This window comes from Spinacia oleracea, chromosome 4 (genome assembly GCF_020520425.1).
Source record: "Spinacia oleracea cultivar Varoflay chromosome 4, BTI_SOV_V1, whole genome shotgun sequence".
Taxonomy (NCBI): domain Eukaryota; kingdom Viridiplantae; phylum Streptophyta; class Magnoliopsida; order Caryophyllales; family Amaranthaceae; genus Spinacia; species Spinacia oleracea.
In genome coordinates this window covers 146,911,586-146,936,132 of record NC_079490.1, presented here as the reverse complement: position 1 = coordinate 146,936,132, position 24,547 = coordinate 146,911,586, and the positions used below count along the sequence as shown (strand labels likewise).

Below are 24,547 nucleotides of genomic sequence, written 5' to 3'. Positions count from 1 at the left end.
CATCTTCTTGGTATGACGCTTCAACTATGAAGTCCGCCAATGCCTGGGCTTTGATTGCAGTTCTTGGCCGGAATTCCAAGTCAAACTCGGACAACTCTATTGCCCATTTTAGCAGCCGGCCTGATGTATCTAGCTTGCTGATGGCTTTTTCGAGAGGAAAGTTTGTTAGCACTTCGATTGTATGCGCATCAAAGTATGGTCTTAACTTTCTAGCCGCGATGAGGACTGCATATGCCATTTTTTCCACCAACGTGTACCTTGTTTCTGGGCCGTTTAGCACATGGCTCACAAAATATACTGGCTGCTGCCCTTTGTTTTCTGTTTCGGCTACCAGTACTGCTGCAACTGTTTTTGGCGACGCCGATATGTACAATTGTAATTTGCCGCCCTTTTTTGCCCTTGCTATTGTTGGCAGGCTCTTTAGGTGACTTTTTAGAGCTTCAAAAGCCTCTTGCTCTGCCGGCCCCCATTTGAACTTCTTGTTTTGCCTCAAGGTTGTGAAGAAGGGCATTTGCTTATCTGCCGACTTGCTCACGAATCTGTTTAAGGCGGCCATTTTTCCTGTCAACCGCTGTATGTCTTTTACGCTTTTGGGTTGCGGCAGACTGATGATTGCTTCTACTTTTTCAGGGTTAGCGTCTATGCCACGCTCGCTGACCAAGAAACCCAGGAATTTTCCCGACCTTACTCCGAAGACGCATTTTTTTGGGTTTAATTTCATCCTGTATTTTCTCAAAGTTTCAAAAGTTTCTTGGAGGTCGCTAACATGATCCTCCTCTTTCCGGCTTTTTATGATAGAGTCATCTTCATAGACCTCCACGTTTCTGCCTTTTTGGTCGGCAAACACCTTGCCGACCAGCCTTTGATACGTTGCCCCTGCATTTTTCAACCCGAATGGCATCGCCTTATAACAGAAAACTCCTGCATCCGTGATAAAGGCCGCCTTCTTCCTGTCTGATTTATGCAAGCTGACCTGATGATACCCTGAGAAAGCATCTAGGAAACTGAGCATTGCATGGCCGCTAGTAGAGTCTACCAGCCTATCAATCCGTGGTAGTGGGTAGAAATCTTTCGGACATGCTCTGTTAAGGTTGGTGAAATCTACGCACATTCTCCATGACCCACTTGACTTTTTTACCATTACTACATTTGCCAACCATTCAGGGTAGTCACATGGCTCAATAAAACCTGCCGCCAGCAGTTTATCCACCTCTTCTTGTATTGCTGCCATTTTTTCCGTGGAGAAGTTACGTTTTTTCTGCCGTACAGGCCTAACATTTCTGTCGGCGTTTAACCGGTGGACCATTATCTCTGGATCGATACCGGGCATCTCATCCGCTGAGAATGCGAAGATGTCCGCGTGCTCCCTCAGCAAGCTCATGAGGTTGACCTTCATGTCACTCCCCATTTCTGTACCGATCACGACTGTTCTATCCATATTTCCAACCTCCAGCTCGATATTTTCTGTCAGACCATCTGGCATTGGTCTTGGTGCTGATATCGGCCTCTCATCAAAGTGTTCCATGTTTAGGTCAGTTCGACCCCTTTTTGCGCAGCTCTTCTTTTTTGGCAGTTGTTCTTGTCTTGCCGGCTTAGTAGTCAAGTTTACCTCTTGCCTTGCCGGCTCAGTAGTCAAGTTTACTTCTGGGACCATTCTTCCCGGTGTTCTCAAAGCAGTCAAGTAACAGGATCTTGCCGCCAACTGACTTCCCCTTATCTTTGCCGGCCTTTCCAGGTTCGGCATATATATCATTGTCAAGTGATAGGTGGAGACTACCGCCTGCACGTCATGTATGAATGGGCGACCGATGATCACATTGTAGGCCGCTGGTACTTTAATGATTAGGAAATCCACCATGAGATCTCGCATTTCAGATCCTTCTCCGATTTTCACCGGTAGCCGTATGCTACCCTCTGGGTACACTGTAGATCCTGAGAAACCGATTACTGGGTAGTTCACCCTTTGAAGCTCGTCCTCTGGTATGTGCAATTGTTTGAAGGCTTCCCAGAAGATGATGTTTGCTGAGCTGCCACCGTCTACCAGTACTCTGTTCACATCGGCATTTGCTACATCGATTGTGAGAACTAGCGGGTCATCATGCGGGAAAATGATGCCCTTGCAATCCGATTCCGAGAACGTCATCACTGGTACACTCTTGTGTTATGATAGTTTACCATGTGCCTGTGTTCCTCCAAACTTCTACTGGCGCCGCTTATTGTCCCTCCGTGGACTGGACCGCCAGAAATTACATATACGGGTGGTTTTTTCCCGCCATCCCTCTGTTCTGCTCTGGCACTGGTTTCCGGCTGTTTTTGCTCAATTCTAGGTGGCTGATATGGCTGCTCAATTCTAGGGTATTGTTGTTGATTTTGCTGTTGTGGCCGGTATGAATTGGCAGGGTTTCCCCCCACCGAGTTGTTGTTACCATTTCCTTGCCTCGCCCTATACTGTGAAAAATACCCCTTTCTGACCATATCCTCAATGTTGTCTTTGAGGTCTCTGCAGTCCTCTGTTAGGTGGCCGTGCTCATTATGGAAGTCACAAAATTTCTTGACATTCCTTTCCCTACTCTGCATTGGTGGCAGCCTTTTCCAGCCGTCCATTTTATTGTTTATGTTGTAAATTGTCGTCCGCGGTGTGTTCAGCGGAGTGTAGTTATCAAAGAGTCCTCTGGACTCCCTTCTGTCTTGCCGGGGTCTCTGCCCCTGCGGATTGGCATTTATGTTATTCTGGTTTCTCTGGCTTGCCCCCTGCTGATTATTATTCTGGTGAAAATTGTTTCCTCCTTTTCCCGCCTGGGGGTTATAGCCTGGATTGTACCCGACATTTCCGCCGGTTGCCACTACAACATTGGAGATCTTCATCATTTCATCCCCCCTGATGTACTCATTGGCCTTGTGCAGGACGTCGCCCAGATTAGTGTATGACTTCCGGCTGAGGTACTTCTTGAATTCGCACTCTTGCATTTCCCTCATCAGAGCCAAAACAGCAACCTCCTGCTGCAAATTTGGAATAGTGATTGATTCGTTGTTAAAGCGGGTGAGATAATCTCTTAACGGCTCTCTATCTCTTTGAGCGAACGACATCAACTCTCCCGACGATTTCTTTCTCTTCTGTTTGCTCACGAATCGTGACAAAAACGACGCCTGCAGCTGTCGAAAACTGTATATGGAGTGTGCCTCTATGCCCTTATACTAGCTTGCTGCAACTCCTAAGAGTGTGGATGGGAATACTTTGCACCACATGGCATCAGAATCTGTGTACAGCATCATGTGCTGTTCGAATGTGGTGCAGTGATCCTCCGGATCCGTCGTCCCATCGTATCTCCCTGTCGGGATTTTTATCCTTTCCATCCTTTCTTCTAGGATTTCTCGGCACAGAGGAGAATCCTTTGGCTGGATTGTCTGCCGTCTAGCTATCTATAGAACCGGCGCTCTTCGCTCATATTCCGCGGTTGGGACTTGCTCTGTTTCAGGCCATTCTGTTTCCGCCGGATCCGAGCGCTTTCTTTTTTCTGGGGTGTTTTCCTGATTCAGGGCGGTTAGGAGATCCCTAACGGGTAACTGGGGAATTGCCGACCTGGTCTTTCTTAGGCCGCCGACTGAACCTGGCTGCTGCGAGGCTGGTAGCTCTGACAAAGCGGCCATCACCGCTGACAGTGTTTTCAATTGTTCTCCCGTGAATACTTCCGACAGGGGAGACAGGCGCTCCTGCAGCGTCTGCTCTAGCGGGGTTTTCGGTTGCTCTCTGGCAGGGCTTTCTATTTCTAACTCATCATCGTCCTCCACTGTGAATTCCTTTTGTGCCGGTATCGAGGTGTTTTTTGTTGCTGGGCTTATAACTGATTGTGCTTGTAATGGATGGGCTGGGTTTAGAAGTGAGGGTTGGAATTTAGAGGTTGTCGCCGGTTGCGGAGTTGTTGCTTTTTCCTGACTTTTCTTTGATATTTTACCGTCTTTCTGTGAGAGATCCATACTGACTGTTCTACCGTTTCAAGGAATGAGGTCCCCTCCTTCTAGCGCCAATTGTTCCGGGTGTGGAATGAGAACAGCTGACTGTGGGATACTGGATTCCTGTTGAGAGTGCCGGTTGATATCTGCACAACAGAATGGATTAACTAGCCTCGGGGGTGGTTCGAGGATCCCCCCTCCGATGCTTAAGTAAGATTACTGAGAGATTAAGAGATGATTGAGAGATGATTAAAGAGTAAGAAAGAAGTGTGTTTAAGTGTTTTTGTACCTCATAGCAATAAATGAGGTGCTCCTTATATAGACTAATCCAAAGGTACGATCAGGTAGGTCCCTTGTGGTTAGATAGCGACCTGTTGATAGTGACCCTTGGTTGGTTGTCTTCATGATAATGCCGGTAGGGGGTCTTGCAAATAATGCCGGTAGAGGATATTTACCTAAGATGACCAGATTACCTGCAGGTTAAGTTTACCTACGGGGAGTTCTGCCGGTACCAGGTGGTGCCGGTAGGACACCCCGTACAATATGAATGTCATAACATTGATCAAATATTATCTAAACTCTTGAAGAGTGTTTTTGAAATGTCGTCTCAACCAGTAGTTTCAGTACTTGAAAATTATGAAATTTACATATTAGTTTATTCATGAAAGAATTCTTGTACTAATATAAGTTGATTCATAACATAAGATAAGAGTATGTAATTTTCTTACAATGAGTTTTATTTCATGGTCCAGGAGAACCATAAATAACAGTATTAATTATATTATACCTACTAGTTGGAAGATGATATTGTTAACTATCATGTATTGCCATGAAAGTATGACTAAAGAAGTTTTGGTCAATATTATTGATTACTACTATTCCTAACCTCCAGAAGAAGGTTTATATATGTCCACATGATACATTTTGTAATATTATGTAAAATATATTTATTTCAAGTATTATTTTCAAAAGTTTGGTGATATAAATACTCACCTAGTGCATACAAATGAAGATTTGAAAATTCAAGTCAAGTGGTGGAGAATCAAATTTCAAAGAGTTACATGTTGATACATTTGAAAAGTTATCAACAAAATTATATTCATTGAACTTGAAGATGTCAAGTGATGTATTCATTAGGGGGAGAAAATACGCGGTGCACTCTTTTTCCCTTAACCATGGTTTTGTCCCATTGGATTTTCCTGGTAAGGTTTTTAACGAGGCAACATCCCTAGCGTATTATGATGAGTGTTGTACTCTTTTCCTTCACTAGGTTTTTATCCCACGAGGTTTTCCTAGTAAGGTTTTTAATGAGGCATCATCTCATGTACTCCCTCCGTATTTATTTAAGGGATACACTTGCCTTTTTCGGCCGTATTTATTTAAGAGATACACTTGCCATTTTTAGTAACTTATCAACCCCACCATCTAATTAAATAATACATCTAATTTACCCACCCCACCTCCCAACCCGAAAATGACATGGTCCCCACTTGTTTACTTATTAAAATATCTACCCAACCCCACTTGTTTTATTATTTTATTTAATTCAATTCTTATTCTTAATACCCGTGTCCGGTCAAGTGTATCTCTTAAATAAATACAGAGGGAGTATATTACAGGGCTATTGTATTGTTTTAGATAATGGACATCCAAGGGGGAGTGTTATAAACATATTGTATTGTGGATACCCATTATACCCTTGACATCCTTATCCTATATAATGTACGTGTGCGTACATATTATGTTAATTGGAGTAAGATCATAACTGTCGGTTTCTCTCTTCCTATCTCTCCCTTTACCCTACTTTATAACAGTATATAAATAGTTTTGAATCTCGTACATTTTTTTAATTATTATGATTAGTTACTTTATACTTATGTTATTAGATGGTTTCTATTGATGCAGGGGTTTCGTTTAATATTTTTTTATATATGCATGAGTTTCGTTTTATTTTTTTATTGTTTTTCCCTAAATCATTCAAAATAATTCAATCTAAAATCAAACACTTATCCAATATTAGAGCGTCACGTAGGAAATCAATACTTTCGGCCAATGAAAAATAATATTTTGAAATTATTTTTGAATTAAAAAAGTCAAGTGGCACGTAGATAAATAATTAGGCGCCACGTAGATATTTTTATTAATTAATTATTAATATTACGCATATATAATTCGATCCAAAGTCAAACAATCTAATAATTAAAAAATAAATCTAAAATGAAATTCAATCCAAAATAAAAAATAATCACTGAGGTTACGGAGTCACGCCCGTACCTCGTCTTCCTTAGTGAAGACTTCTGGTTGGACAACTCGGTCCATTGACTATTTCAATTAAAATAATATTAATGTTATAAAAGTCTAGTACTGTCTAGTCCACTCTAGTCTAGTCTAGTCAAGTGTGGTCTTCAAGTTAATATGTTTTGGTTGTCCTTACTTATGTTTTATTAGTATCATGTTAGGATTGTTCATTTAATAGAATCATGTTAGTATTATTATTGATTTGGTATGTAGTACTCAGCTTTGCTGATTACGTGCTTTGTTTGTGTGTGTTGATCATGGCTATGCCTTATTGATCTTGTCAGGCCCGGCCCAAACAAACTTGGGGCCCTGTGCTAAATTTTCCCGTGCTAAAAAATAGGCCCTTATATAATTTATGATTTTTGTTCTTCTTCTAAGTAAATTATAGGCACAGATTTTTTTTTTTCCAATAAAAACTGAAAAAATGAAGAAAAAGAGAAAAATAACTATCAAAAATGAAAAAAACGGGAAGTTCTCTGGCAAACAGTGACATTGCATGGGAATGAAACGGAAAATGTTTGGTTGACCCTAAGGGTTGGCAACCCCTAAGATACATATAACATAAAATAATATATAAGCATAATTAGTTGGAGAGAGAAAATGTTGTATGTAAAGTTTCAATATATTTGTAACCAATCAAAATTCAATATTAAAAGGGTTACCAACCCTTAGGGTCACTCTATCATTGTCCGAATGAAACATTGAAACAATAAATAGGTGGGCCTCTCTTTAGTTACAATTTACACGTGATGTTGCTAACTGCCTAACTCTACTCCGACAGTAGTAATTTTTTTTTACTTTATATTCAACATTTGAGCATTTTTGGGGCCCTTTAATTTCACTCGATTTTGGCCCATTTATACTTGGGGGCCCTGTGCCATGTCCCACTTTGGACAGGTATAGGGCCGGGCCTGGATCTTGTGATGACCCATTTTTGGTGAGCAGTCTCTAAGAATCAATAAGCGTTGTCCATTTACAGGTTTGAAATGATGCATCATTGGGATCGGGATTAGAGAGTTTGCAACTTGTCGTACTAGCTACATGTACTTTATTTTCGTTAATTGGTTTTGGAATTAACTCTGTAATTGATTATTTATAAACCTAAAGTTAGTTTTATGTTTTCCGCTGCAAAATTCTGAATAAGCCGTTACGTTTTCACACGGGCGATAATACTTTGATAATTCTCTATAGTTATATTTATAAAAAGGGTTATTCTAGAAAATGGAGAATTGTCGGGTTGTTACAGTCTAGGCAATTGTTGCTTCCTGTTTGCCTACGGAGTATTATTCAGGCCTAATATTGGCTAATATCATTTTATAATGTATGCATGCAATGGATATATATTTTTTGGGGCTCATGTGGTGCTGCCATGTACGCAATGCTTATTATTTACTTTTTAGAAAATTTTACATGATAAGTTACTTATATGTATGTTAATTTAATTTCATATTTATTTGTTTGTTAAAATTAATAATTGTGTTTGAAGGTGAATTTAAAGTGGATTTTTTAAAAATTAAAAAAGTAGTTAAGAAAATTAATAGATTTAATTAAGAGGTATGTCAAGTTAATGGAAAATGGGGGTGGAAATGGGGTCTAAGTAGAGGATTTGCAGTTCGCACCCATTCGCCTGCCACTAGTTTGTTTAGAATCTAAGGCATGCTGTATAAAACTCCCGCTAGCAGATTTAAAAAAGGAAGCGAACGTTAAACAAGCAGATTTTCTATTACCTTCTCTCATCCAACATTCATGGAAGCAGGCCGCTTCACATTTCTCCACGCATTGATCTAGTTCTTTCCTCGACTCGAAACCGCAACCTCGAAGATTTGATGTTCGTGTTTTCCTCCGGTCGCCATTGAAAGCAGTTCTTAAATGCAGTTCAGCTCCAATATCAGAATTCCGAAACCATTAATCTGTAAGAATATGTTTTTTTTTTCTTTCAATTCTTTTAATTTCAAACTATAATCTCCCATCCATTGAAATTATTATAAGTTAGAGACGTATTTTACATTATTTCACCATTTCTGCAATTATTGATAATTTTTTGATGAATTAAGGCATCAATTCACTAATTTTGGGATGAATTCATAGATTGTTCACAGAAACTTCTAATTTTTTTTCTGTACTTAGAGAGGTGTTATTTTACTTGATGTTTCATCATGTATTTCTCAAAAGTTGTAATGAAGTTCTAAAAAATGAATGCACATTACGTGTTTGATTAAATGTTTGTGCGAAATATTATGATTGATTTGATTAAATCTTGTGCTAGACAATTTTCTTCTGTGATTCAAGTACTCGACGTGAAAACTGTATAAAATTAAGGCAAATTCGTGCGTGATGTTTCCATTTCTTTTGTCTGTTGTCTGATCATTATCTCGCTATGTATTAGGAAAGAGCTCTAAATTTTCTGGCTAAGGAGGTAACCTGTTGCATTACTTGCATACAGAGGCAGCCACAGCTGTTAATAACCGCCAAAGTATCTGCGCCTAAGTAATGTTATTCATGGTAAAGGGGAAATAGAGATTGAAAGAATGGTATGTTGGTATGCTGAAGAGAAGTCTGTCATCTGTTCACTAAACCATTTTACATCAACCAATAAGTTCAATGAGATCAAGAAATTCCATGGCCAACTACTTCGAAAGGGATTTCTTTTTAGTTCCCTTGACGTTCTTACTAAACTTATGTATTCATGTATAACTGTGGCGTCCAACAAAAATACACTTCAAAGTTTAACCAGCTTCATCTCTTCCATAAGATCTCAAAATCCATTACCCTTAAACATATTACTTGCTGAATTTAATCGAAATGGATTCTTTTCTTTGGCTCTTAGGACACTCTCTTTGATGCATATCCATGGTGTTCCTCTGGATTCTTATGCCCTATGCAGTGCTTTAACTGCTGCTTCAAGTGCCAACACTTTTAATTTTGGTAAGCAGATGCATACCTATATAGTGAAGGCAGGTTGGTCCGGAAGTGTATTTGCGGGTAGTGCTGTTGTTGGTTTGTATTCTAGATCACTACTCATCGATGATGCAGAAATAGCATTTCATGAAATTCCAATGAAAAATTCCGTTTGCGCGAATGCCCTTTTAGCAGGTTATGGTGAGGCCAAGCTTTGGATTAAGGGAATTGAGCTGTTAAGAAAGATGCCTTTGCTGAATCTGAATTATGATCCCTTCACTTTGACGGCAGCTTTATGTGCATGTGCAGGGCTGTCTGCTATTGGCCTTGGTAAGCAAGTGCATGCCTATGTGCTCCGGACAAATTCTGGCTTAGAAACTGATGTGGTCTTCTTAAGTTCATTAATTGAAATGTATGGGAGATGTGGGTTAGTAAGCAAGGCTCTACAAGTTTTTAACTTATCCGGACTTGAATTTGGTGAAAAGAAAAAGAGGGACATTGTTCTGTGGACTTCAATGTTAGGGTCGTATGGCAGAAGTGGGCATTATATAGAAGTAGTTCAGTTGTATCGGGACATGTTGGTTGAAGGAGTGAGGCCTGACAAGGTAGCCTTTGTGGCTGTTATATCAGCTTGTGCTCACACTGGCGAAGTTGATCTTGGTCTATCTTATTTTGAGTCCATGATCCGTGACTTTAGGCTAGATCCTGGCACTGAGCACTTCAGTTGTATAGTTGACTTGCTTTGCAAGGCTGGTGAGTTGGAGAAGGCTTGGAAGCTAGTGAATCAGATGACTGGAAAAGGGCTTGGCATTTCTGTCTCATTATGGGGAGCGCTTCTTAATGCTTGCAAGGATCGTGGTAATGTTAATTTGGCAAGGATGGCTGCTAAGAAGGCTCTTGAATTGGATCCTCAAAATGCTGGGGTTCTTGCTTTATTGTCAAACTTGTATGCTAAGTTCGACATGTGGGACGAGATTGAACAATTAAGTAATTTGATGAAAGAACAGGGGATAAAGAAAGCTGCTGGATGTAGTTGGATAGAGGTAAGTCAGGTAACAAGTTGAAGCTAGAAAAATAGTTTACAGAGTGGAGTACATATATACTTGTTTGCTTCCAGATCTTTGGAGAAATCAGTCAAAATTCAGACTCTTATGGAGAAGTGTTAACACAAGTTCATGAATGCACCAAAGTATTTATCTTATAAATTGCAGTGGTCGCCTACCTGATAAAGAAATAAACACTAGGTCATTGATGCTCTCACGAAGAAAGGCTTTGATGTAAAGTGTCATTAATGGTGAAGTGTTGTAGTAGGATTATATGTTATAAAAGCTACTGTCAGCGTGCTGTGTGGATAATGGTATTCCCTTTCCTTTATATGGTTCTAGAAGGGGATATATAAAATAAAAAGTGAGTGAAGATGAGATAGAGCCCTCAAGCACACAAAGGTAGTATGTGTTACATCATCCATGGATGCTGGATGATTTTTTGAAAGGTTCTAAAAGTAGAGAAGTCTATTACGTGGAGTTGCTTGAAAGTGTTTGGAACTTTCTTATCCATTGTGATAGTTTTGGTTTGAGATTTGTATCTTCTCATTGATGTTAATAGAAATTGGATCAAACCCTTGTGCCTATAATTCGGTATTTTTGCTGCGATGAGTAATTACTGATTTAAAATTATCAATATGTAAGGCTTGTTGTAGTGGGAGTGAAGAAGCTCACATATGCGACCATTTGCAGATGCACATGTTATGAACGTTATCAAGATGGAATCCTGCTGTTTAAGAGTATATCACTTGATTGATTTCTTATTCCCAGAGCAATCAGGTGCTTTAGTTGCAATTGTTGCTTGAATGAAGAAAAATCCAAAAGTAAGCATCCTAACTCTTAAGTTACATTAGGTCTCAGTTGATCACCCAGTGATGCGTTTTCTCTCTACGTATTTGGTGAAACATTCGGATCTCTTATCATGCTATGGCTCTAGTTAGGGTCATCGAAAAATGAGAGGTGTTGCGCAATATTTAATCATCTCATTCAGTAACTTTGTCAGAGGAGGTGAGTACTGAAACTTGCAGCAGCTTATACCAGGTCAGCTTATCAGCTGCATTTTCTAGTACATAGTTACAACTTACAAGTGCTGTTTAATTCTTGTTCAGCTATCTTCAAACCTTTGTGTAACATAGGGGCTTCCCTCCAATCAGGGATATCTATTCGGCTAATTCACCCATCCTGAATTTAACAGAATAAAAACTTGCAATCAAGATTTTAACAATGTGGGTGACATTATATTATTCATTGTTTGGGTGTGCTCCATTGGTGCACCTTGGTTCGTTGGATGTTTTTATCAGTAGTCATGTGATACATTTGAAAGGTTTTAACTAGAAAATGTGATGTCCTTAGTGTATCTAGTCTTTTACAAATTGGACACTTCAAGATCGGGCCTTGTTCTCCACAGGAGCCAGGATTAAAGACTAAAGTACACTAAATATTTACTACACAACATAAAGTGAAGGTCAAACTCAAACTTTAATGTGTGGTACTGTTGATACTTGATAGAGTAGATAATAGTGCTTTGATAAATTGCTAAGAACCACTGATATAACATGTGCAAACAGGTTAGTGTACAACTTAGAAACATGCAATTTACTCTATTGGATGCTGTTGCTTGGATTTAGGAGTAGGATAACGTGTGGCTAAGAGCCCGAGACACTTTTGTCTGTGGATACTCATAGAATAATTTGAATAATCAAAGAACCTTTCCCTAGTAATGGATATGTTTGGGACCTGATGTTGAGTGTCCAGATCTATTGAATATTTGAACAGTACATCTGTTTTTATTTATACTGGTTACAGGTCTAATGCAGAATTGCAGATGCTATGGTGTAATATGGATGCATACTGCTGGATGGAAAAAAGCTATTGTATTATTTTTGTCTATACATTTTTCTGATATGAAACAAACTCTAGTCGAATCACTGTAAGCATACCATTTTTGGTTTCCAGGAATCTATAACTAGGATTGTCGACTATCTAAATTATCTACAGAGCAGAGCTCAATTAATTTTATTAAAAAGGATTTTACATATGGACTTGATTTCTTATGTTATTCGAATGATTTAGGTGGAAGCTCATATTTCCAAACTAAAAGAGAGCTGAGTCTATCAGCAACAAGAACAGCCTCAACCACCACGTAAGATATTTCATTGTCAGATCTAAAGCCTTGTTAAGAATTGCTAATAGGAGATATATACCCTTGATTGTTATGCTGTTAGGGAGTTATAACTCTGAATCCCCTCTTAGTTTTGCTGTTTTTGACTTCTGCAATAATTTGTAGAGATGTTTGAGTGTCTAACACATAGCAGGAGTCATTTGGACTGTTGATGTTTGAAATATAACCATTCGAAAACGAAATACATGCTATACTATCAATTTAGCTAAGTATACTGTAAAAGAATATCATGGTTGATTCTTGCAAGTTTAAATGGAACGATTAGTCATGATATTCTGAACTTTGGCCTGGAAGAAAGGGGAAAAAAACGGAAATGCTTACTTTCGAATTACAGTGATTGAGGAAGGTGGAAGGAGGGAGGAGGTTTTTTGTTGTACGATCATATTAACAACTCAAAACACTTTGATGTCAACTTTTTCTACAGAAACTTATTGAGTTTTGAAAGTGGTACTTCATAGTCCTTTCCTCTTGAACCGAACACATTAAAAAAGACACTTTGAGCTGGATGTCCTGTAGTGAATAATCTGAATATGGCTTCAGTACCACGATTTCATAGAAATTTCCCTATTAAATTAGAGTTCATTTGACAAACTAACTACATATGATTAAGTTGGGGCCGTAGTGGGAAACCTCCATCAACATCATAGACTGATAGTCATCTTCATTTTTTTTTCATACAGGTAGAGATTAGGAGATTTTAACCTCCAATGTCATCATCTTTGCATGTGCTTATGGTTTTGCAGACGTGATCTTGTCATTCATCTGGAATTGACTATTAACAGGTACGACTTCTGATCCTTTATAATCTATGCTTTTCTGTGGTGGACCAAACTGCTAGCCTTATCTAATCATTCTAATTATGTCTTTCCCTGACTAACTTATCATCTAGGTGCTTTATGACTCTTGAATGTCTCAAGTCATTTTGAGTAACAACGCTTCCTGTAGAAATTAGGGACCATAGAGAATGTGTGATTTGCATTCCTGTTAGTGTTTATCTACTTACTAGAGTTACTACGGTTCTGAATTCTGATGCTTCTGTTATTTTGCTTTCTTTTTCTTTCACCTTGTTGCACCTGTGATTTCAAGTGTTGATTCCTATTTGTGCTCCGATGCTGCCAGTAAATAACTGAGTATGTCATTTTTTTTCGTAAAAAAACACCAAGTTTCAATGGACTATAGTGGGCTCATAAAAGATTTGTTTTCTTGCATATCTAAAAAAAAAAAAACTGCTGTAACTTTGTAAGACATTAGGGAATTTCCTAGATTAAGAGAGGAAGTACCTTGTAGGAAGTATTTGTACGTACGAGTTGAAAATTTTGATTAGTTGGGATAAATAGTTGAGAATCAGATTACATCAGTTTTTTTTTTTTGTTTTACTAATAATCTGTTCTGGAGTATTTACAATTGGATCTCAGAGCAAGAGTAACATGGCTTGCATGTGCTCTTATGAAAGCTATGGTCACGATCAACTTCAATATACCTTTTGATGTTTGCACCTGTGGCTGTGGGTCAGTGTTTTTTTTTTGTAGAGTAGAATGGGCCTCTCTCTCTCTCTTTCTCCCTCTATGTCTGCACCGCTTTCCCTTTGAATTTTACTTCCTACGGCTTACGGAGTAGCGGATATTGTCCACAGAACATGCAAGAGCTTCTTAAGTAGACAACACCATCTGGGCTTACCACTAGTAACTTCCAGTTTGGCTCAACGTTTTGCCTGCAAAAGAAAAGTCAGAATAAGGAAACAAAAGACCAAAAACACAAAATTAAACAATAATGAAGAAAACATAAAGTTGGTAACTTTCACCTGTACGTGTAATTAACCTGAACCTAGACATGTTACCAACTGGCAACGCTGTTACATGAGTTAAGAATGGTGTCTGCTTAATCTTGTTTTCCATAGTTACTCTATCCAGTTGTGCTTGTCAAAATTATTCAGAATTGTCTTGGTATCATTATATTTGGCTGCATTTCCAGATCATACATCCTGTAACATACATCAAGGTCACTCCGGTGCCTCTAGAGAGACTTCCAGATTGAACATCCTGTCCATAGCTTGGTTGAAGGGTTTGGGTTTATGCAGCCTTGTTCTGTGATTAGAAAGAGGATCTTTACACTTGATTCTTAATATAAATTCTAAAGCATTCACAGTAATAAAGATTAGAAGTGTAAATAGTTTAATGAAATTTTTTAAATCTATTATAATCCAAAGCAAAAAAGAAAAAAAGTTTTTTTTTTTTTGGCTCAATTGGAAAGGGATAATAAATCCTACAATTGATCTGACCAAGGAAAATTTCCTCAATATATCTTAATTCATGAGATAAGATCTTTTTTCAAGGAGATCCAATCTGCATGGATATAGTGTCGTGCTTCCTTCCAGTAAACTTGGTTGTTTTAGTGATCATGATTTTGGTAGTGATGGGTTTGGCAGCAGGACCACGGAGGGAGGTTCTTATTACTGGGTTTTTACCAGTGTGGGTAGCAAATGTGCTAAAGATATGGTGGATAGGTAAGTTCAGAATTGAACAAAGGATACTTCTTGTTTCTTATCATTGTTAGCCCTTGCTATTGAGGTAGTCTAGAAAATCCAACTTTCTTAATATCATCTAGAACGCAGTGAATGTTTTGGAACTTTATGACGAGGTCCATCTTGGTTAAACCTACTGTTAGGAAAACCCAGATGCTTATAGTTTTTTCTGTTGTGGCGTCTTTTTGCTAAAAATGGATCAAATGTTGTGCCAAATGTTTTGTCCAGATCAATCTGTTCAGGTGCCTACATTTTATTCTTTGGCTGAAAAATTAGGCTTATTTGGAATCCTAAGGCACCTAAAATGGTAAAATATATCTCAAACCGAAAACTAGTTTTCATTTTGAATTTGTATATTGTATTTTTAGCTAAACAAATGTTTTTTTTTTATATTTCAATTTTGAGGCTTTGAGTCTCGAAAGGACGGGTTTAGCACGTTTGAATGTTTGATGTATCAATAGAGACAAAGATAATAGATGATAAAAACCAAATAATGTGGCAACTTGCCATGGAGATTCTTAGATAAAGAATAGCCATGCTGTGAATTAAAATATGTAGTACACTACGTAGTACCTGAGAAATACAGATAGTATTCTTCTTATTAGTGAATAACTTAAAATTAGAATCTCGCAGAAGGATTTGAAGGTCGTTTTAAAGTGAATCAGATGAGGTAATTTAAAATTAAGCTATTTACTTGTCAGTTAGTACTTTCAAACATGACCCAACTATAACAGTTAGAAGGGAACAAAAGAGGGATTATTTGGTCTAGCAAATTATACTCAATTAACAGACACCTCAAAAGTTGTGGCAGTTTACACATGGAGGGTAACAACAATCTTCATAGGTGCTGTTTGTTGAGATTTGTTATATTTTTTTTTCCACTGATTTCCATTGAATCACAAGTCTAAACAATCAGAAAATACCAAAAAACCTCTGTTCCTGTAAGTGTACCTTTCCAGTACAATTGCACTCACAGTCCGTGATTTCAGTAAACAATAGGAGGAATCTAAGCAGGGAAATTAGTACTATTAATAGTAATATAGTAGGGCATTTTTTTTAAGTGATGTAATGATGGTGCTAATAGGAAGTTGGAAGTTTGTACTTCCATCTCCATGTGCTGATGTCTACTAAGACTTGATTTAGTTGATTATCTGTTTGGTTGGACTTTGAAATTTCACCAAATCATGATTGGGTATAAGTTTGATAATTAGTACAACCGTTTACGAGTCATTAATATAAAATCTCTTAGGTTTTAGTAAGAACGATCATATCCATCTTAGACCTGGGTGTGCCTGAAACTAGGTGCACCTAAGGGTGTTTTTATCAAATGAGGGAAAATGAGGGGGCCAGAGGCGGGGAACACCCTTTATTTCAAGTTTTTAACCCAAAGTCTTGTGCTCGACCCAAATAAGGATAATAGATGCTAACTAGCCAGCTACACAGGTTTTGGATTTTTATTAATCAACTTATGATATCATCATCTTTTGTTTAAAAGATGGTCCATGATTAAAGGATACTATTAGTGGCCTTCTTATCTGCTAATCTTTCTTGCTCAATTATTAGAAATAAATGTTTCTTCAATGTTGATTAGTTCATATAACAGGGCCACTACAAAATAGATGAAGCCTACTTCAGGCAGTCATTATCATTTTAAGATAATACAATAAGAGAGCGTAGGAAGATAAACTACATTATGTAAAGGAACCCACCAGGCCACCCGGTACTATTTAGTATCGTAAAAGAGAGGGTATAAAATTATGTTATTCTCCGTACTTAATTTCAAGATCCAAAAATCCTACCATACTCGTGTCAAGTGTCTAAGATTACTACTTTTGGGTTAAATTTAAGGACAGTAAAAATTGTACGTAGTAGTATCTGGCTTTAAAACATAGGAGGAGTAACTCAGTTTTAGAGATGCACCTGAAGAGAGAGAATGACAGTATAAGCTAAGGAGGGTTATGGGATCCACAATGCTATTAGGAGGGGCAACAAACGAGGGACTACCGCCAAGTGTTCTGGGCTCCCACCTTGTCCTAGAGAGAAATACACTTACCCCAAAACGCCCGTGGCCTGTCCTTTGCAGCCTAAATAAACCCCACATGACCCCTTGGTCCCCTTTCCTCTTTCTCTCTCTTCTTGACTTTCTCTCTCCTTTTCCTCCTCTTTAAATAGTCTTCATGCCCTTTACAAGCCTCTCATCACTCCTCATTCAAACAACACTCCAAAAACATTTTCCATATCCAAAAAATTAAAAATACCTTCCCTTATAAAAAAATCTTGAAAGTAAAAAAAAAAAAAAAAGTAAAGAGGGGAGAAAATGGCTATTAGGAAATCAAGCAAGCTACCTCAAGCAGCATTGCTAAAGCAAATCCTTAAGAGATGTTCGAGCTTAGGGAAAAAGCATGGTTACGACGAAGATGGTCTTCCCCTTGATGTTCCAAAAGGCCATTTTGCTGTCTATGTAGGACAGAATAGGAGTAGATACATTGTGCCTATTTCCTTTTTGTCTCATCCCGAGTTCCAATGCTTGCTTCGACGAGCTGAAGAGGAGTTCGGGTTTGATCATGATATGGGACTTACGATCCCTTGTGAAGAAGTCGTTTTTCGTTCTCTTACTTCCATGCTTAGGTGATTTTATTATTTTTTCACCAAGAGAAGTAAAAAAGAGGATTGTTGGTGGGGGAAAGGGGGGGGGGGGGTAAATTAGTTTTCTTGAAGAAAGATGATCGTAAGATGAAGCAGTTCAATGTGAGCTTAGGCTCATGCATGATGCTTCACTTTTTTTTTACATCTTTTCTTCATTGTTTGACCTTTAAATATGGTCAGTGATGGATCTCTTAATTCTTTAAACCCGATTGTTGGGTTTTTGTTGTAATTGATAAGCACTGATCTAACCCAAGACCCATGAAATTGTTTTCTGGGTTAGATTAATTTGTAAAAAATTCTAAGCTTTTCCTCACAGAGTTTAGTTATTAATTCTGGCCTGTGAGAGGAATGAAACTGCTCGTTCTTGCTTGTTAATTGATGGTTTTCGTTGTGCATCTTTTAGACTGTTCTTCAATATATCTGCAGTGTGTCGTTTTAACTACGATAACATTAACTAACAGATCTTTATTTTGTGTGCAAATCACTCTTTAATCGGTACCTTAAACATTTTTTTTATGTTTTAGAAACAGAGTGTTGAGTAATAATGCAATAGGAACCTTCGTAAACTAGTGCATGATATCTAAAAATGGTCAAACAAATCTTAGAGTATCTTGGAATTATGGCATAGGAGAGTGTACTTGTGTACGAATTGCTACAAATATTTAAGTTGTTTTGGTAATCCTAGGAGAGAAAAAGATTTAAGTAAACTAATTCCTCGGGAATTGTCTTGTTTTTATCTGCAATAGGGATTTTTTGAAATATGTGGTTGATTCCTAAATGTATTTTACCAACGGTTCATTTATGAATAATGACCATAGTAAGGGAATTTTGGTCTCGAAATATCAAGTGGCAAGAAATTGCTCCTTTGGGACTTCATCTTTATTTTGAGGGTTTAAAATTTTCTATGTCGCAACCTGGTTTTTTTAAAATTACATTGCACGATTGTGCTTGTACCTTCTATTTAAATTTTTGCGTCGTATCAACTTGGGTATTTTGTAGAGTTTTAAAAAAAACAGTGATACAACCTAAAAAGATGAAAGAATAAAGGGAAACCATGTAGATTTTCTATTTTTCGATCTCATTATTCCTATATTGAGGCAGAAAGCAATGAGAAAAGGCTAGGAAAGAGAGGATATGCTCCACCTTGTACGGTTGTACGTAGATTTTACACTTTTCTATTTTTCTTTCTTGTTATGTGATACTTGAATATCTATAATGAAGTGGAATGATGGAAGATGTATAAACTTCCTCTGATCAACCCGTTTCGACCATTCCACTGAACTAATTAATACCTTTAAATCTGAATTTGATTTGCTGAAATGCTGAGATCTAGATGCATTAATTTTGCAGCAATATGGTCCATCTTTGTATTAAAAAGAAGGGATCATGGATGATGATAGGTCGGAAAAAGTCTTATCCCCTACCATTTTCAGTCCTCTGTCTGCATTGAACTGTAGCTTTTGTGTTGGGGGGGGCTATGATAATGATCACTCAGAGTCCTGTTTTTCCCCAATCATCAATTTTTCGAATTGCTGAACTATGTTTTTGTGGTGATGCCCAACTTCTTCCATGGATGAATCTTTGATTTTGTGGATGATATAAGTTTAGGACCTTAATTTACTCCGAAACAACTTGTTTGTTGGTACCTAATTTAGTTCATTGTCAGTGAGTTGTGTTATAGCCTTATAGGAGGAGCCCACTTGATTGATAAAAACCCAAAATTTAAAGAGAGTTTGTTGTTGAAAGTGATATTGTAGGGTGTAGTCTTTAGATTCCATGAAAGGTTAGCTTAAACCGTGAATATTAGCAGTACTTATCTTCATTTTTATCCTTTTGGTTTCTCCTTTTAATTTCATGTTCTTCTTCTTGCTTTTACCACAACCACAAGTGAAAGATAACCATAAATTGTTGCTTGATTATAGATGAAAGCTGAGTGCCTGAATCAGTGCCTGACCCCAGTAATGATATAGGTCCCCTCTCTTTTACATTGTTACCTTGTTTGATCTTTGAAGAGTTAATAAAGTTAACAAAATACTTCCTGTAGTAAAACACAAGTGTGGAGATATTTACTTACTCCATGACTTTCATTAAACATAAAAGATGTAACAGCTAGTACAACATTCACAATGGGCGAGGAGGATTCTGACCTGAGACTATCATTGGTGCTTGAGGCCTTTGGTAAACCGTGTCTAGCCTTAGTATGCGTAGAGCCAATAAAGAGGTCTATCGTAATTGTTTTCTTTTATCGGTCTGATTTCTTCTTCAAAGCTACATGTATAATAGTTTTGGTTCTTACCTACTTAATTCTACAGTTAGAATAACTTTGACTGTCATTTGAAGTTGTTTAAACCACTGCGAGTCTGAGACACAGACCTTTAACCTCCTCCATCATCTGTCTTAGTCTCTTTCAACAAACATTTGTTGCCACCAACAAAATTCCTATATACTCCCTCTGTCCCTTAATACTCGCACCGTTTTGATTTTTCGCACTATTCACATAATTCACTTTGACCCTGTTTTATTTCTAGTATATGAAAACAAATGTTAGTATATAATATATTGTTGGATTCATCTTAATATATATTTTCAAAATATTAATATTTTTACAAGTTTTTATAATATGTAGTTAAAGATATTGGTGGTCAAAGTTGTGCATTGGCAATCGTGTCAAGTAGAAACGGTGCGAGTATTAAAGAACGGAGGGAGTACTTTTATTTGTCAAGTAAGGGTACAATTGTACAAACTGTATAAGAGAATGACTTACTCCGTATATTTTTCCCCCGCGATTGCAAGTGAAGCTTGTGTACGTATAGCTCGTTGAGCAAACCGTACCAATATGAATTTGTTTGGTTTTACTAGATGTCTTCATCTACCAACATCCCAATGTCATATTGTCGAATAAAATCGAATCTGTATACCGAGTTTTTTATTCACGTCACACCCAAAATGTTAATTTTTTTTTTTTGTTTTGTACAGTTTTCGGCGTTGTTTACTATCATCAATGTGGAGGACCAGCAAGCTAAGAAGCAAAAAACTAGTTGTGATTAGCTGGTCCCTCTCTTTCCTTCCTTCACTCACAGTCTTAAGTTTTAATTATCTTCCCCCTTTTAATGTTAAACCACAAATATTGTCTTCCTTGCTGTTTTAGACTCTCCTCAACCTCTTCCTTAGAAGAATATCTTCCTGTCCAAATCTCCTCCTCAAATAGGTCAGTATCCCATTATTTATGTCATTAAATGCTTGTCTACCTTTATTTTTCAAGTCATTTTTATTCAATTATGGCTTATGCCATATTGTCCCCTTTTCCAACTCTATTGTGACTTCAAATTGCCTGGATTTTTTTGGTAACATCAGTACACAAGAAGGTTCAATGCATATTTATTTTTATTTTACAACATGACCTGTGTTTGTTCATGAGCATATGTGATCATTGAGAACAAAGAAATGTGAGTTAAATAAGGAGATTCATTAATTTTGTTCTTTTGATGTTTGGTCATATTCAATTGATTATTGTATTGCATATTTTCTGTATAATTTATTTTTAAGGATGTTATTTGTTTTCATGCTATATACATTATACAAGGAATTATGGATAAGTTGGATTGTATAGAGAGTGAAGGAGTTTCAATTACCTAGATGTTCCCAAAAAATAATGCCACTTTCCTTTTGAAATTTGGATAATTTTCTGCACATTATCTTGTCTTTTAGTAATCATATTCTTTTTAGTGTACAAGATATGTTGATCCTACCCTCTCTTAGCCCAACCACACACTACACTCCCCTTTCCTCCTCTCTTCACTAGTCACTCCTTGATGAGAAATGGTGCCACCTATCTTAAAATGCTCACAATCTCATTTCTCATTTTTCGTTGCACGTTTATTATCAACCCATTATTGAACATGACCTACTTCGCCTAGTAAGTCATAACAACCTCCTTCAAGATGACTACTCCGTATTTTAGATCGGCCCTCGGACCCTCGTCGATCTTGACCCGACTCTCTCAATAACTAGGTTTACTCGCCACTAGTCACCCCTTGATGAGGAATAGTGCCACTTATCTTAGCCTTTCAGGATTCGTCCCTTAACACTCACCTGATGTATTTGACTAAGGAGTGGGATCTCTTCATCTGTTTGATAAGGTGGTGTCTATTCATTAGAAATCTTCTAGGTTTGTTGATTGAAATTTATTGAACCTGATTAAATTTAAATGCAAGAGAGAGAACTTATTAGATATGATCTTAACTTATACGAATTTATTAAATTTGATAGAAACTTATAAAAACTTATTTAACCTATTGAAACTTGTATTAACTTACTACAACCTTAATTTTTTAAGGTGAAAATATGCTAGTCTTACTGACCCTTATAATTTATTCTAATGCAAATGTTGAGACATATGAATTGATTACCTCTTGTTCAAATTCTCTAAACTTTTACGTTTGCTCTGTTCAAACTGTAAAATGTTCCATAGGTTTATGTTAAAATGGTTATTGTTAAAATAATGTCTTGAATCGGTCAAGCCCCTTACTGCAACGTTCCAACACGGAGTTTTACGGTATCTGTTGTTCTGGACTAGGTTTATCTGTTTGGGCCTATTTTCTAGGCTTTTCCGCATCTGTATAGAGAGTACTATATAAACTCTCTAGGTCATAACCTAATCGTATTTTGTAATATATACTCCTCAATTAAAACTTTCCTCCCCTCTGCCTGTGGACGTAACTAACACATTGTTAGTGAACCACGTTAAATCTCTGCGTTATTTAGGCCCTGTTCTTTTTGGCTTAATTTCAGTTTCAGGACTTATTTGACAGTTCAGTTCAGTTTAGGAGCATTCAGTTCAGTTCAGTTCAGTTTAGGAGCATTCAGCTCAGTTCATTTCAGGAGCATTAAGTTCGGTTCAGTTTAATTCAGTTTAATTCAATTCAATTTAACTTAATAATAATATTAAATATTATTATTATTATTATTAATATGACTTATATTATTATTTATATTATTATATTACTTATTATTTATATTATATTATTATATTACTTATTATTTTTATTTTTATTATTATATGACTTATTATTTTTATTTATATTATTATTATTATTATTATTTATAACTAAGTATTTATTAATTATTAATATAATTTATTATTATTTTTAATAATTAATTGTGGATTATTAGTTATTAATTATGAATTATTATTAATATTAATATTAAAATTTATTGGAATTATTTAGTAATTAATTACATATTATTATTATTTATTATATAGTTATTTAGTTATTAATTATTAATTATTCTTTAGTTATTATTTATTATTTATTATTTATTATTTATTATTTATTATTTATTATTTATTATTTATTACTCTCTCCATTTCTTTTTTATGTATCCATTTCAGAAAGTGGGGAGTTTTTAAGAAAATTGGAATCTTGGTTTGTATTGGAATAAGTGTAATGATTGAGTGTAAGAAAAATGATTGTATGTAAGAGATTATAATAAAAATAGAAGAGAGAAAATAATAAAGAAATAAGGTAAGATAGAGGAGTGATAATGATGGGTGATAAAGGAGGTGAGAGAGTGGGTATATGGGGAAGGGAAAAGAATTAAATAATAGGGGTGGGAAAATTTAGGTGGGAATATAGGTAGAATTTTTAGGTATTTTGGTAATTAGATAGAAATGTAAGGGTATTTTAGGATAAAATGTATGTCCAGAAATAGAAACGGATACAACAAAAAGAAACGCTTAAAATGGAAACGGATACAACAAAAAGAAATGGAGGAGTATTTATTATTTATTATTTATTATTTATTATTTATTATTTATTATTTATTATTTATTATTTATTATTTATTATTTATTATTTATTATTTATTATTTATTATTTATTATTTATTTCGGTAATATATTCTGTTAAGTTAAGTTAAGTTAAATTAAGTTAAGTTCAATTCAGGAGCATTCAGTTCAGTTCAGTTCAGTTCAGTTCAGTTCAATTCAGTTCAGTTTAGTTCAGTTCAGTTCAGCTCTAAAGAACAGGGCCTTAATTACGTTATTTAATCTTTTTTTGCATCCGTTATAATGGTTAAAATGGTTATAAAGTGGTATCCTCTATACAACCTTTTCAATATGAGACAAGTTCGACAACTCACAGGTAGCCGTGTAGATAACAAATATTCCCTCCGTCCCTTAATACTCGCACCGGTTTGACCGGCGCGGAGTTTAAGACACTTGAGTTGACTTGTTTATTTAATGGGTGTTAGTTGATAGTGGGGTATTTTTTTTAATATAGTTAGTGGGAAATGTGTAAGGGGTGGAGAGTGGTGAGTGGGGGATGTGAATTTTTAAATAATTTTTTTGTAGGGAGTAGGGGTGTAGGTGGGTTAGTAGGTAAGTGTGAGAAATAATATAATATTGGTAAAATTTTCATTTATAGAAACGATGCAAGTATTAAGGGATGACCCGAAAAGGAAAGCGATGCGAGTATTAAGGGACGGAGGGAGTACATTACTACTCCGCATATTTCAACACTCACTTGGTTCCGAACTTCCGATGATCGAGTATAAACAAGTTCTTCCAAGTCTAGTGAGGAAGTATTAGTGAATACGGAGTATGTACTAGTGTAATATCTACCCCCTCCATCAGGCTTTAATGCTTTATGCAATGGAGGATTCTTGTCCATAACTTTATTTTCATTAGTTCCCTAACTACTTAACTGGCGTGCTATGTCAACTTACGCTACAGAGTTCTTCTCCGTAAGATATAAGGACGAACGGATCGTACTTTATTTAGTTTTCTGAACTTATTAAATATAGATAATTAATAACATGATTAGTCGTAATCAATTAATCATGATGGGGAAACCATGTTGGCTAGCAAGTACCACCTCTCTTCTTATGAAAAAGAAATGCATACATCTACTACTGTTGTCACTTCCTTCATTACTGTGATTTTATACTCTGGTTCATCACGCCTTAGGCTACGTTATTTTCACATATTTTAGAAAAAATAAGTTTAGA

At 36.6% G+C, this 24,547-nt stretch overlaps 2 protein-coding genes across 10 annotated transcripts; both read left to right on the top strand.

Annotated features, from left to right (window-relative positions):
* The first annotated feature begins 7,864 nt into the window (after nucleotides 1-7,864).
* Nucleotides 7,865-20,956, top strand: LOC110787723 (putative pentatricopeptide repeat-containing protein At3g23330). Of its 9 annotated transcripts, none has more exons than XM_056827381.1 (8): nucleotides 7,865-8,161; nucleotides 8,636-10,190; nucleotides 10,884-11,014; nucleotides 11,128-11,198; nucleotides 11,997-12,120; nucleotides 12,264-12,333; nucleotides 13,053-13,154; nucleotides 20,516-20,956. In XM_056827381.1, the coding sequence occupies exons 2-3, from the start codon at nucleotides 8,778-8,780 to the stop codon at nucleotides 10,896-10,898; spliced, it is 1,428 nt and encodes a 475-aa protein (XP_056683359.1). In that variant the 5' UTR covers nucleotides 7,865-8,161; nucleotides 8,636-8,777; the 3' UTR covers nucleotides 10,899-11,014; nucleotides 11,128-11,198; nucleotides 11,997-12,120; nucleotides 12,264-12,333; nucleotides 13,053-13,154; nucleotides 20,516-20,956. The 9 variants fall into 9 exon arrangements, with proteins under 9 accessions (XP_056683359.1, XP_056683360.1, XP_056683356.1 ...); XM_056827382.1 differs by having other exon boundaries at nucleotides 11,128-11,231; XM_056827378.1 differs by having other exon boundaries at nucleotides 10,884-10,970; nucleotides 11,045-12,120.
* Nucleotides 16,983-17,914, top strand: LOC110787725 (auxin-responsive protein SAUR50). The gene has a single exon (XM_021992370.2). The coding sequence runs from the start codon at nucleotides 17,211-17,213 to the stop codon at nucleotides 17,523-17,525; it is 315 nt and encodes a 104-aa protein (XP_021848062.1). The 5' UTR covers nucleotides 16,983-17,210; the 3' UTR covers nucleotides 17,526-17,914.
* Nucleotides 20,957-24,547: the final 3,591 nt, after the last annotated feature.

Bases quoted from the DNA above. Each gene is read 5' to 3' on its own strand.
- LOC110787725 (XM_021992370.2), top strand. From the start codon at position 17,211: ATGGCTATTAGGAAATCAAGCAAGCTACCTCAAGCAGCATTGCTAAAG.
- LOC110787723 (XM_021992366.2), top strand. From the start codon at position 8,778: ATGGTATGTTGGTATGCTGAAGAGAAGTCTGTCATCTGTTCACTAAAC.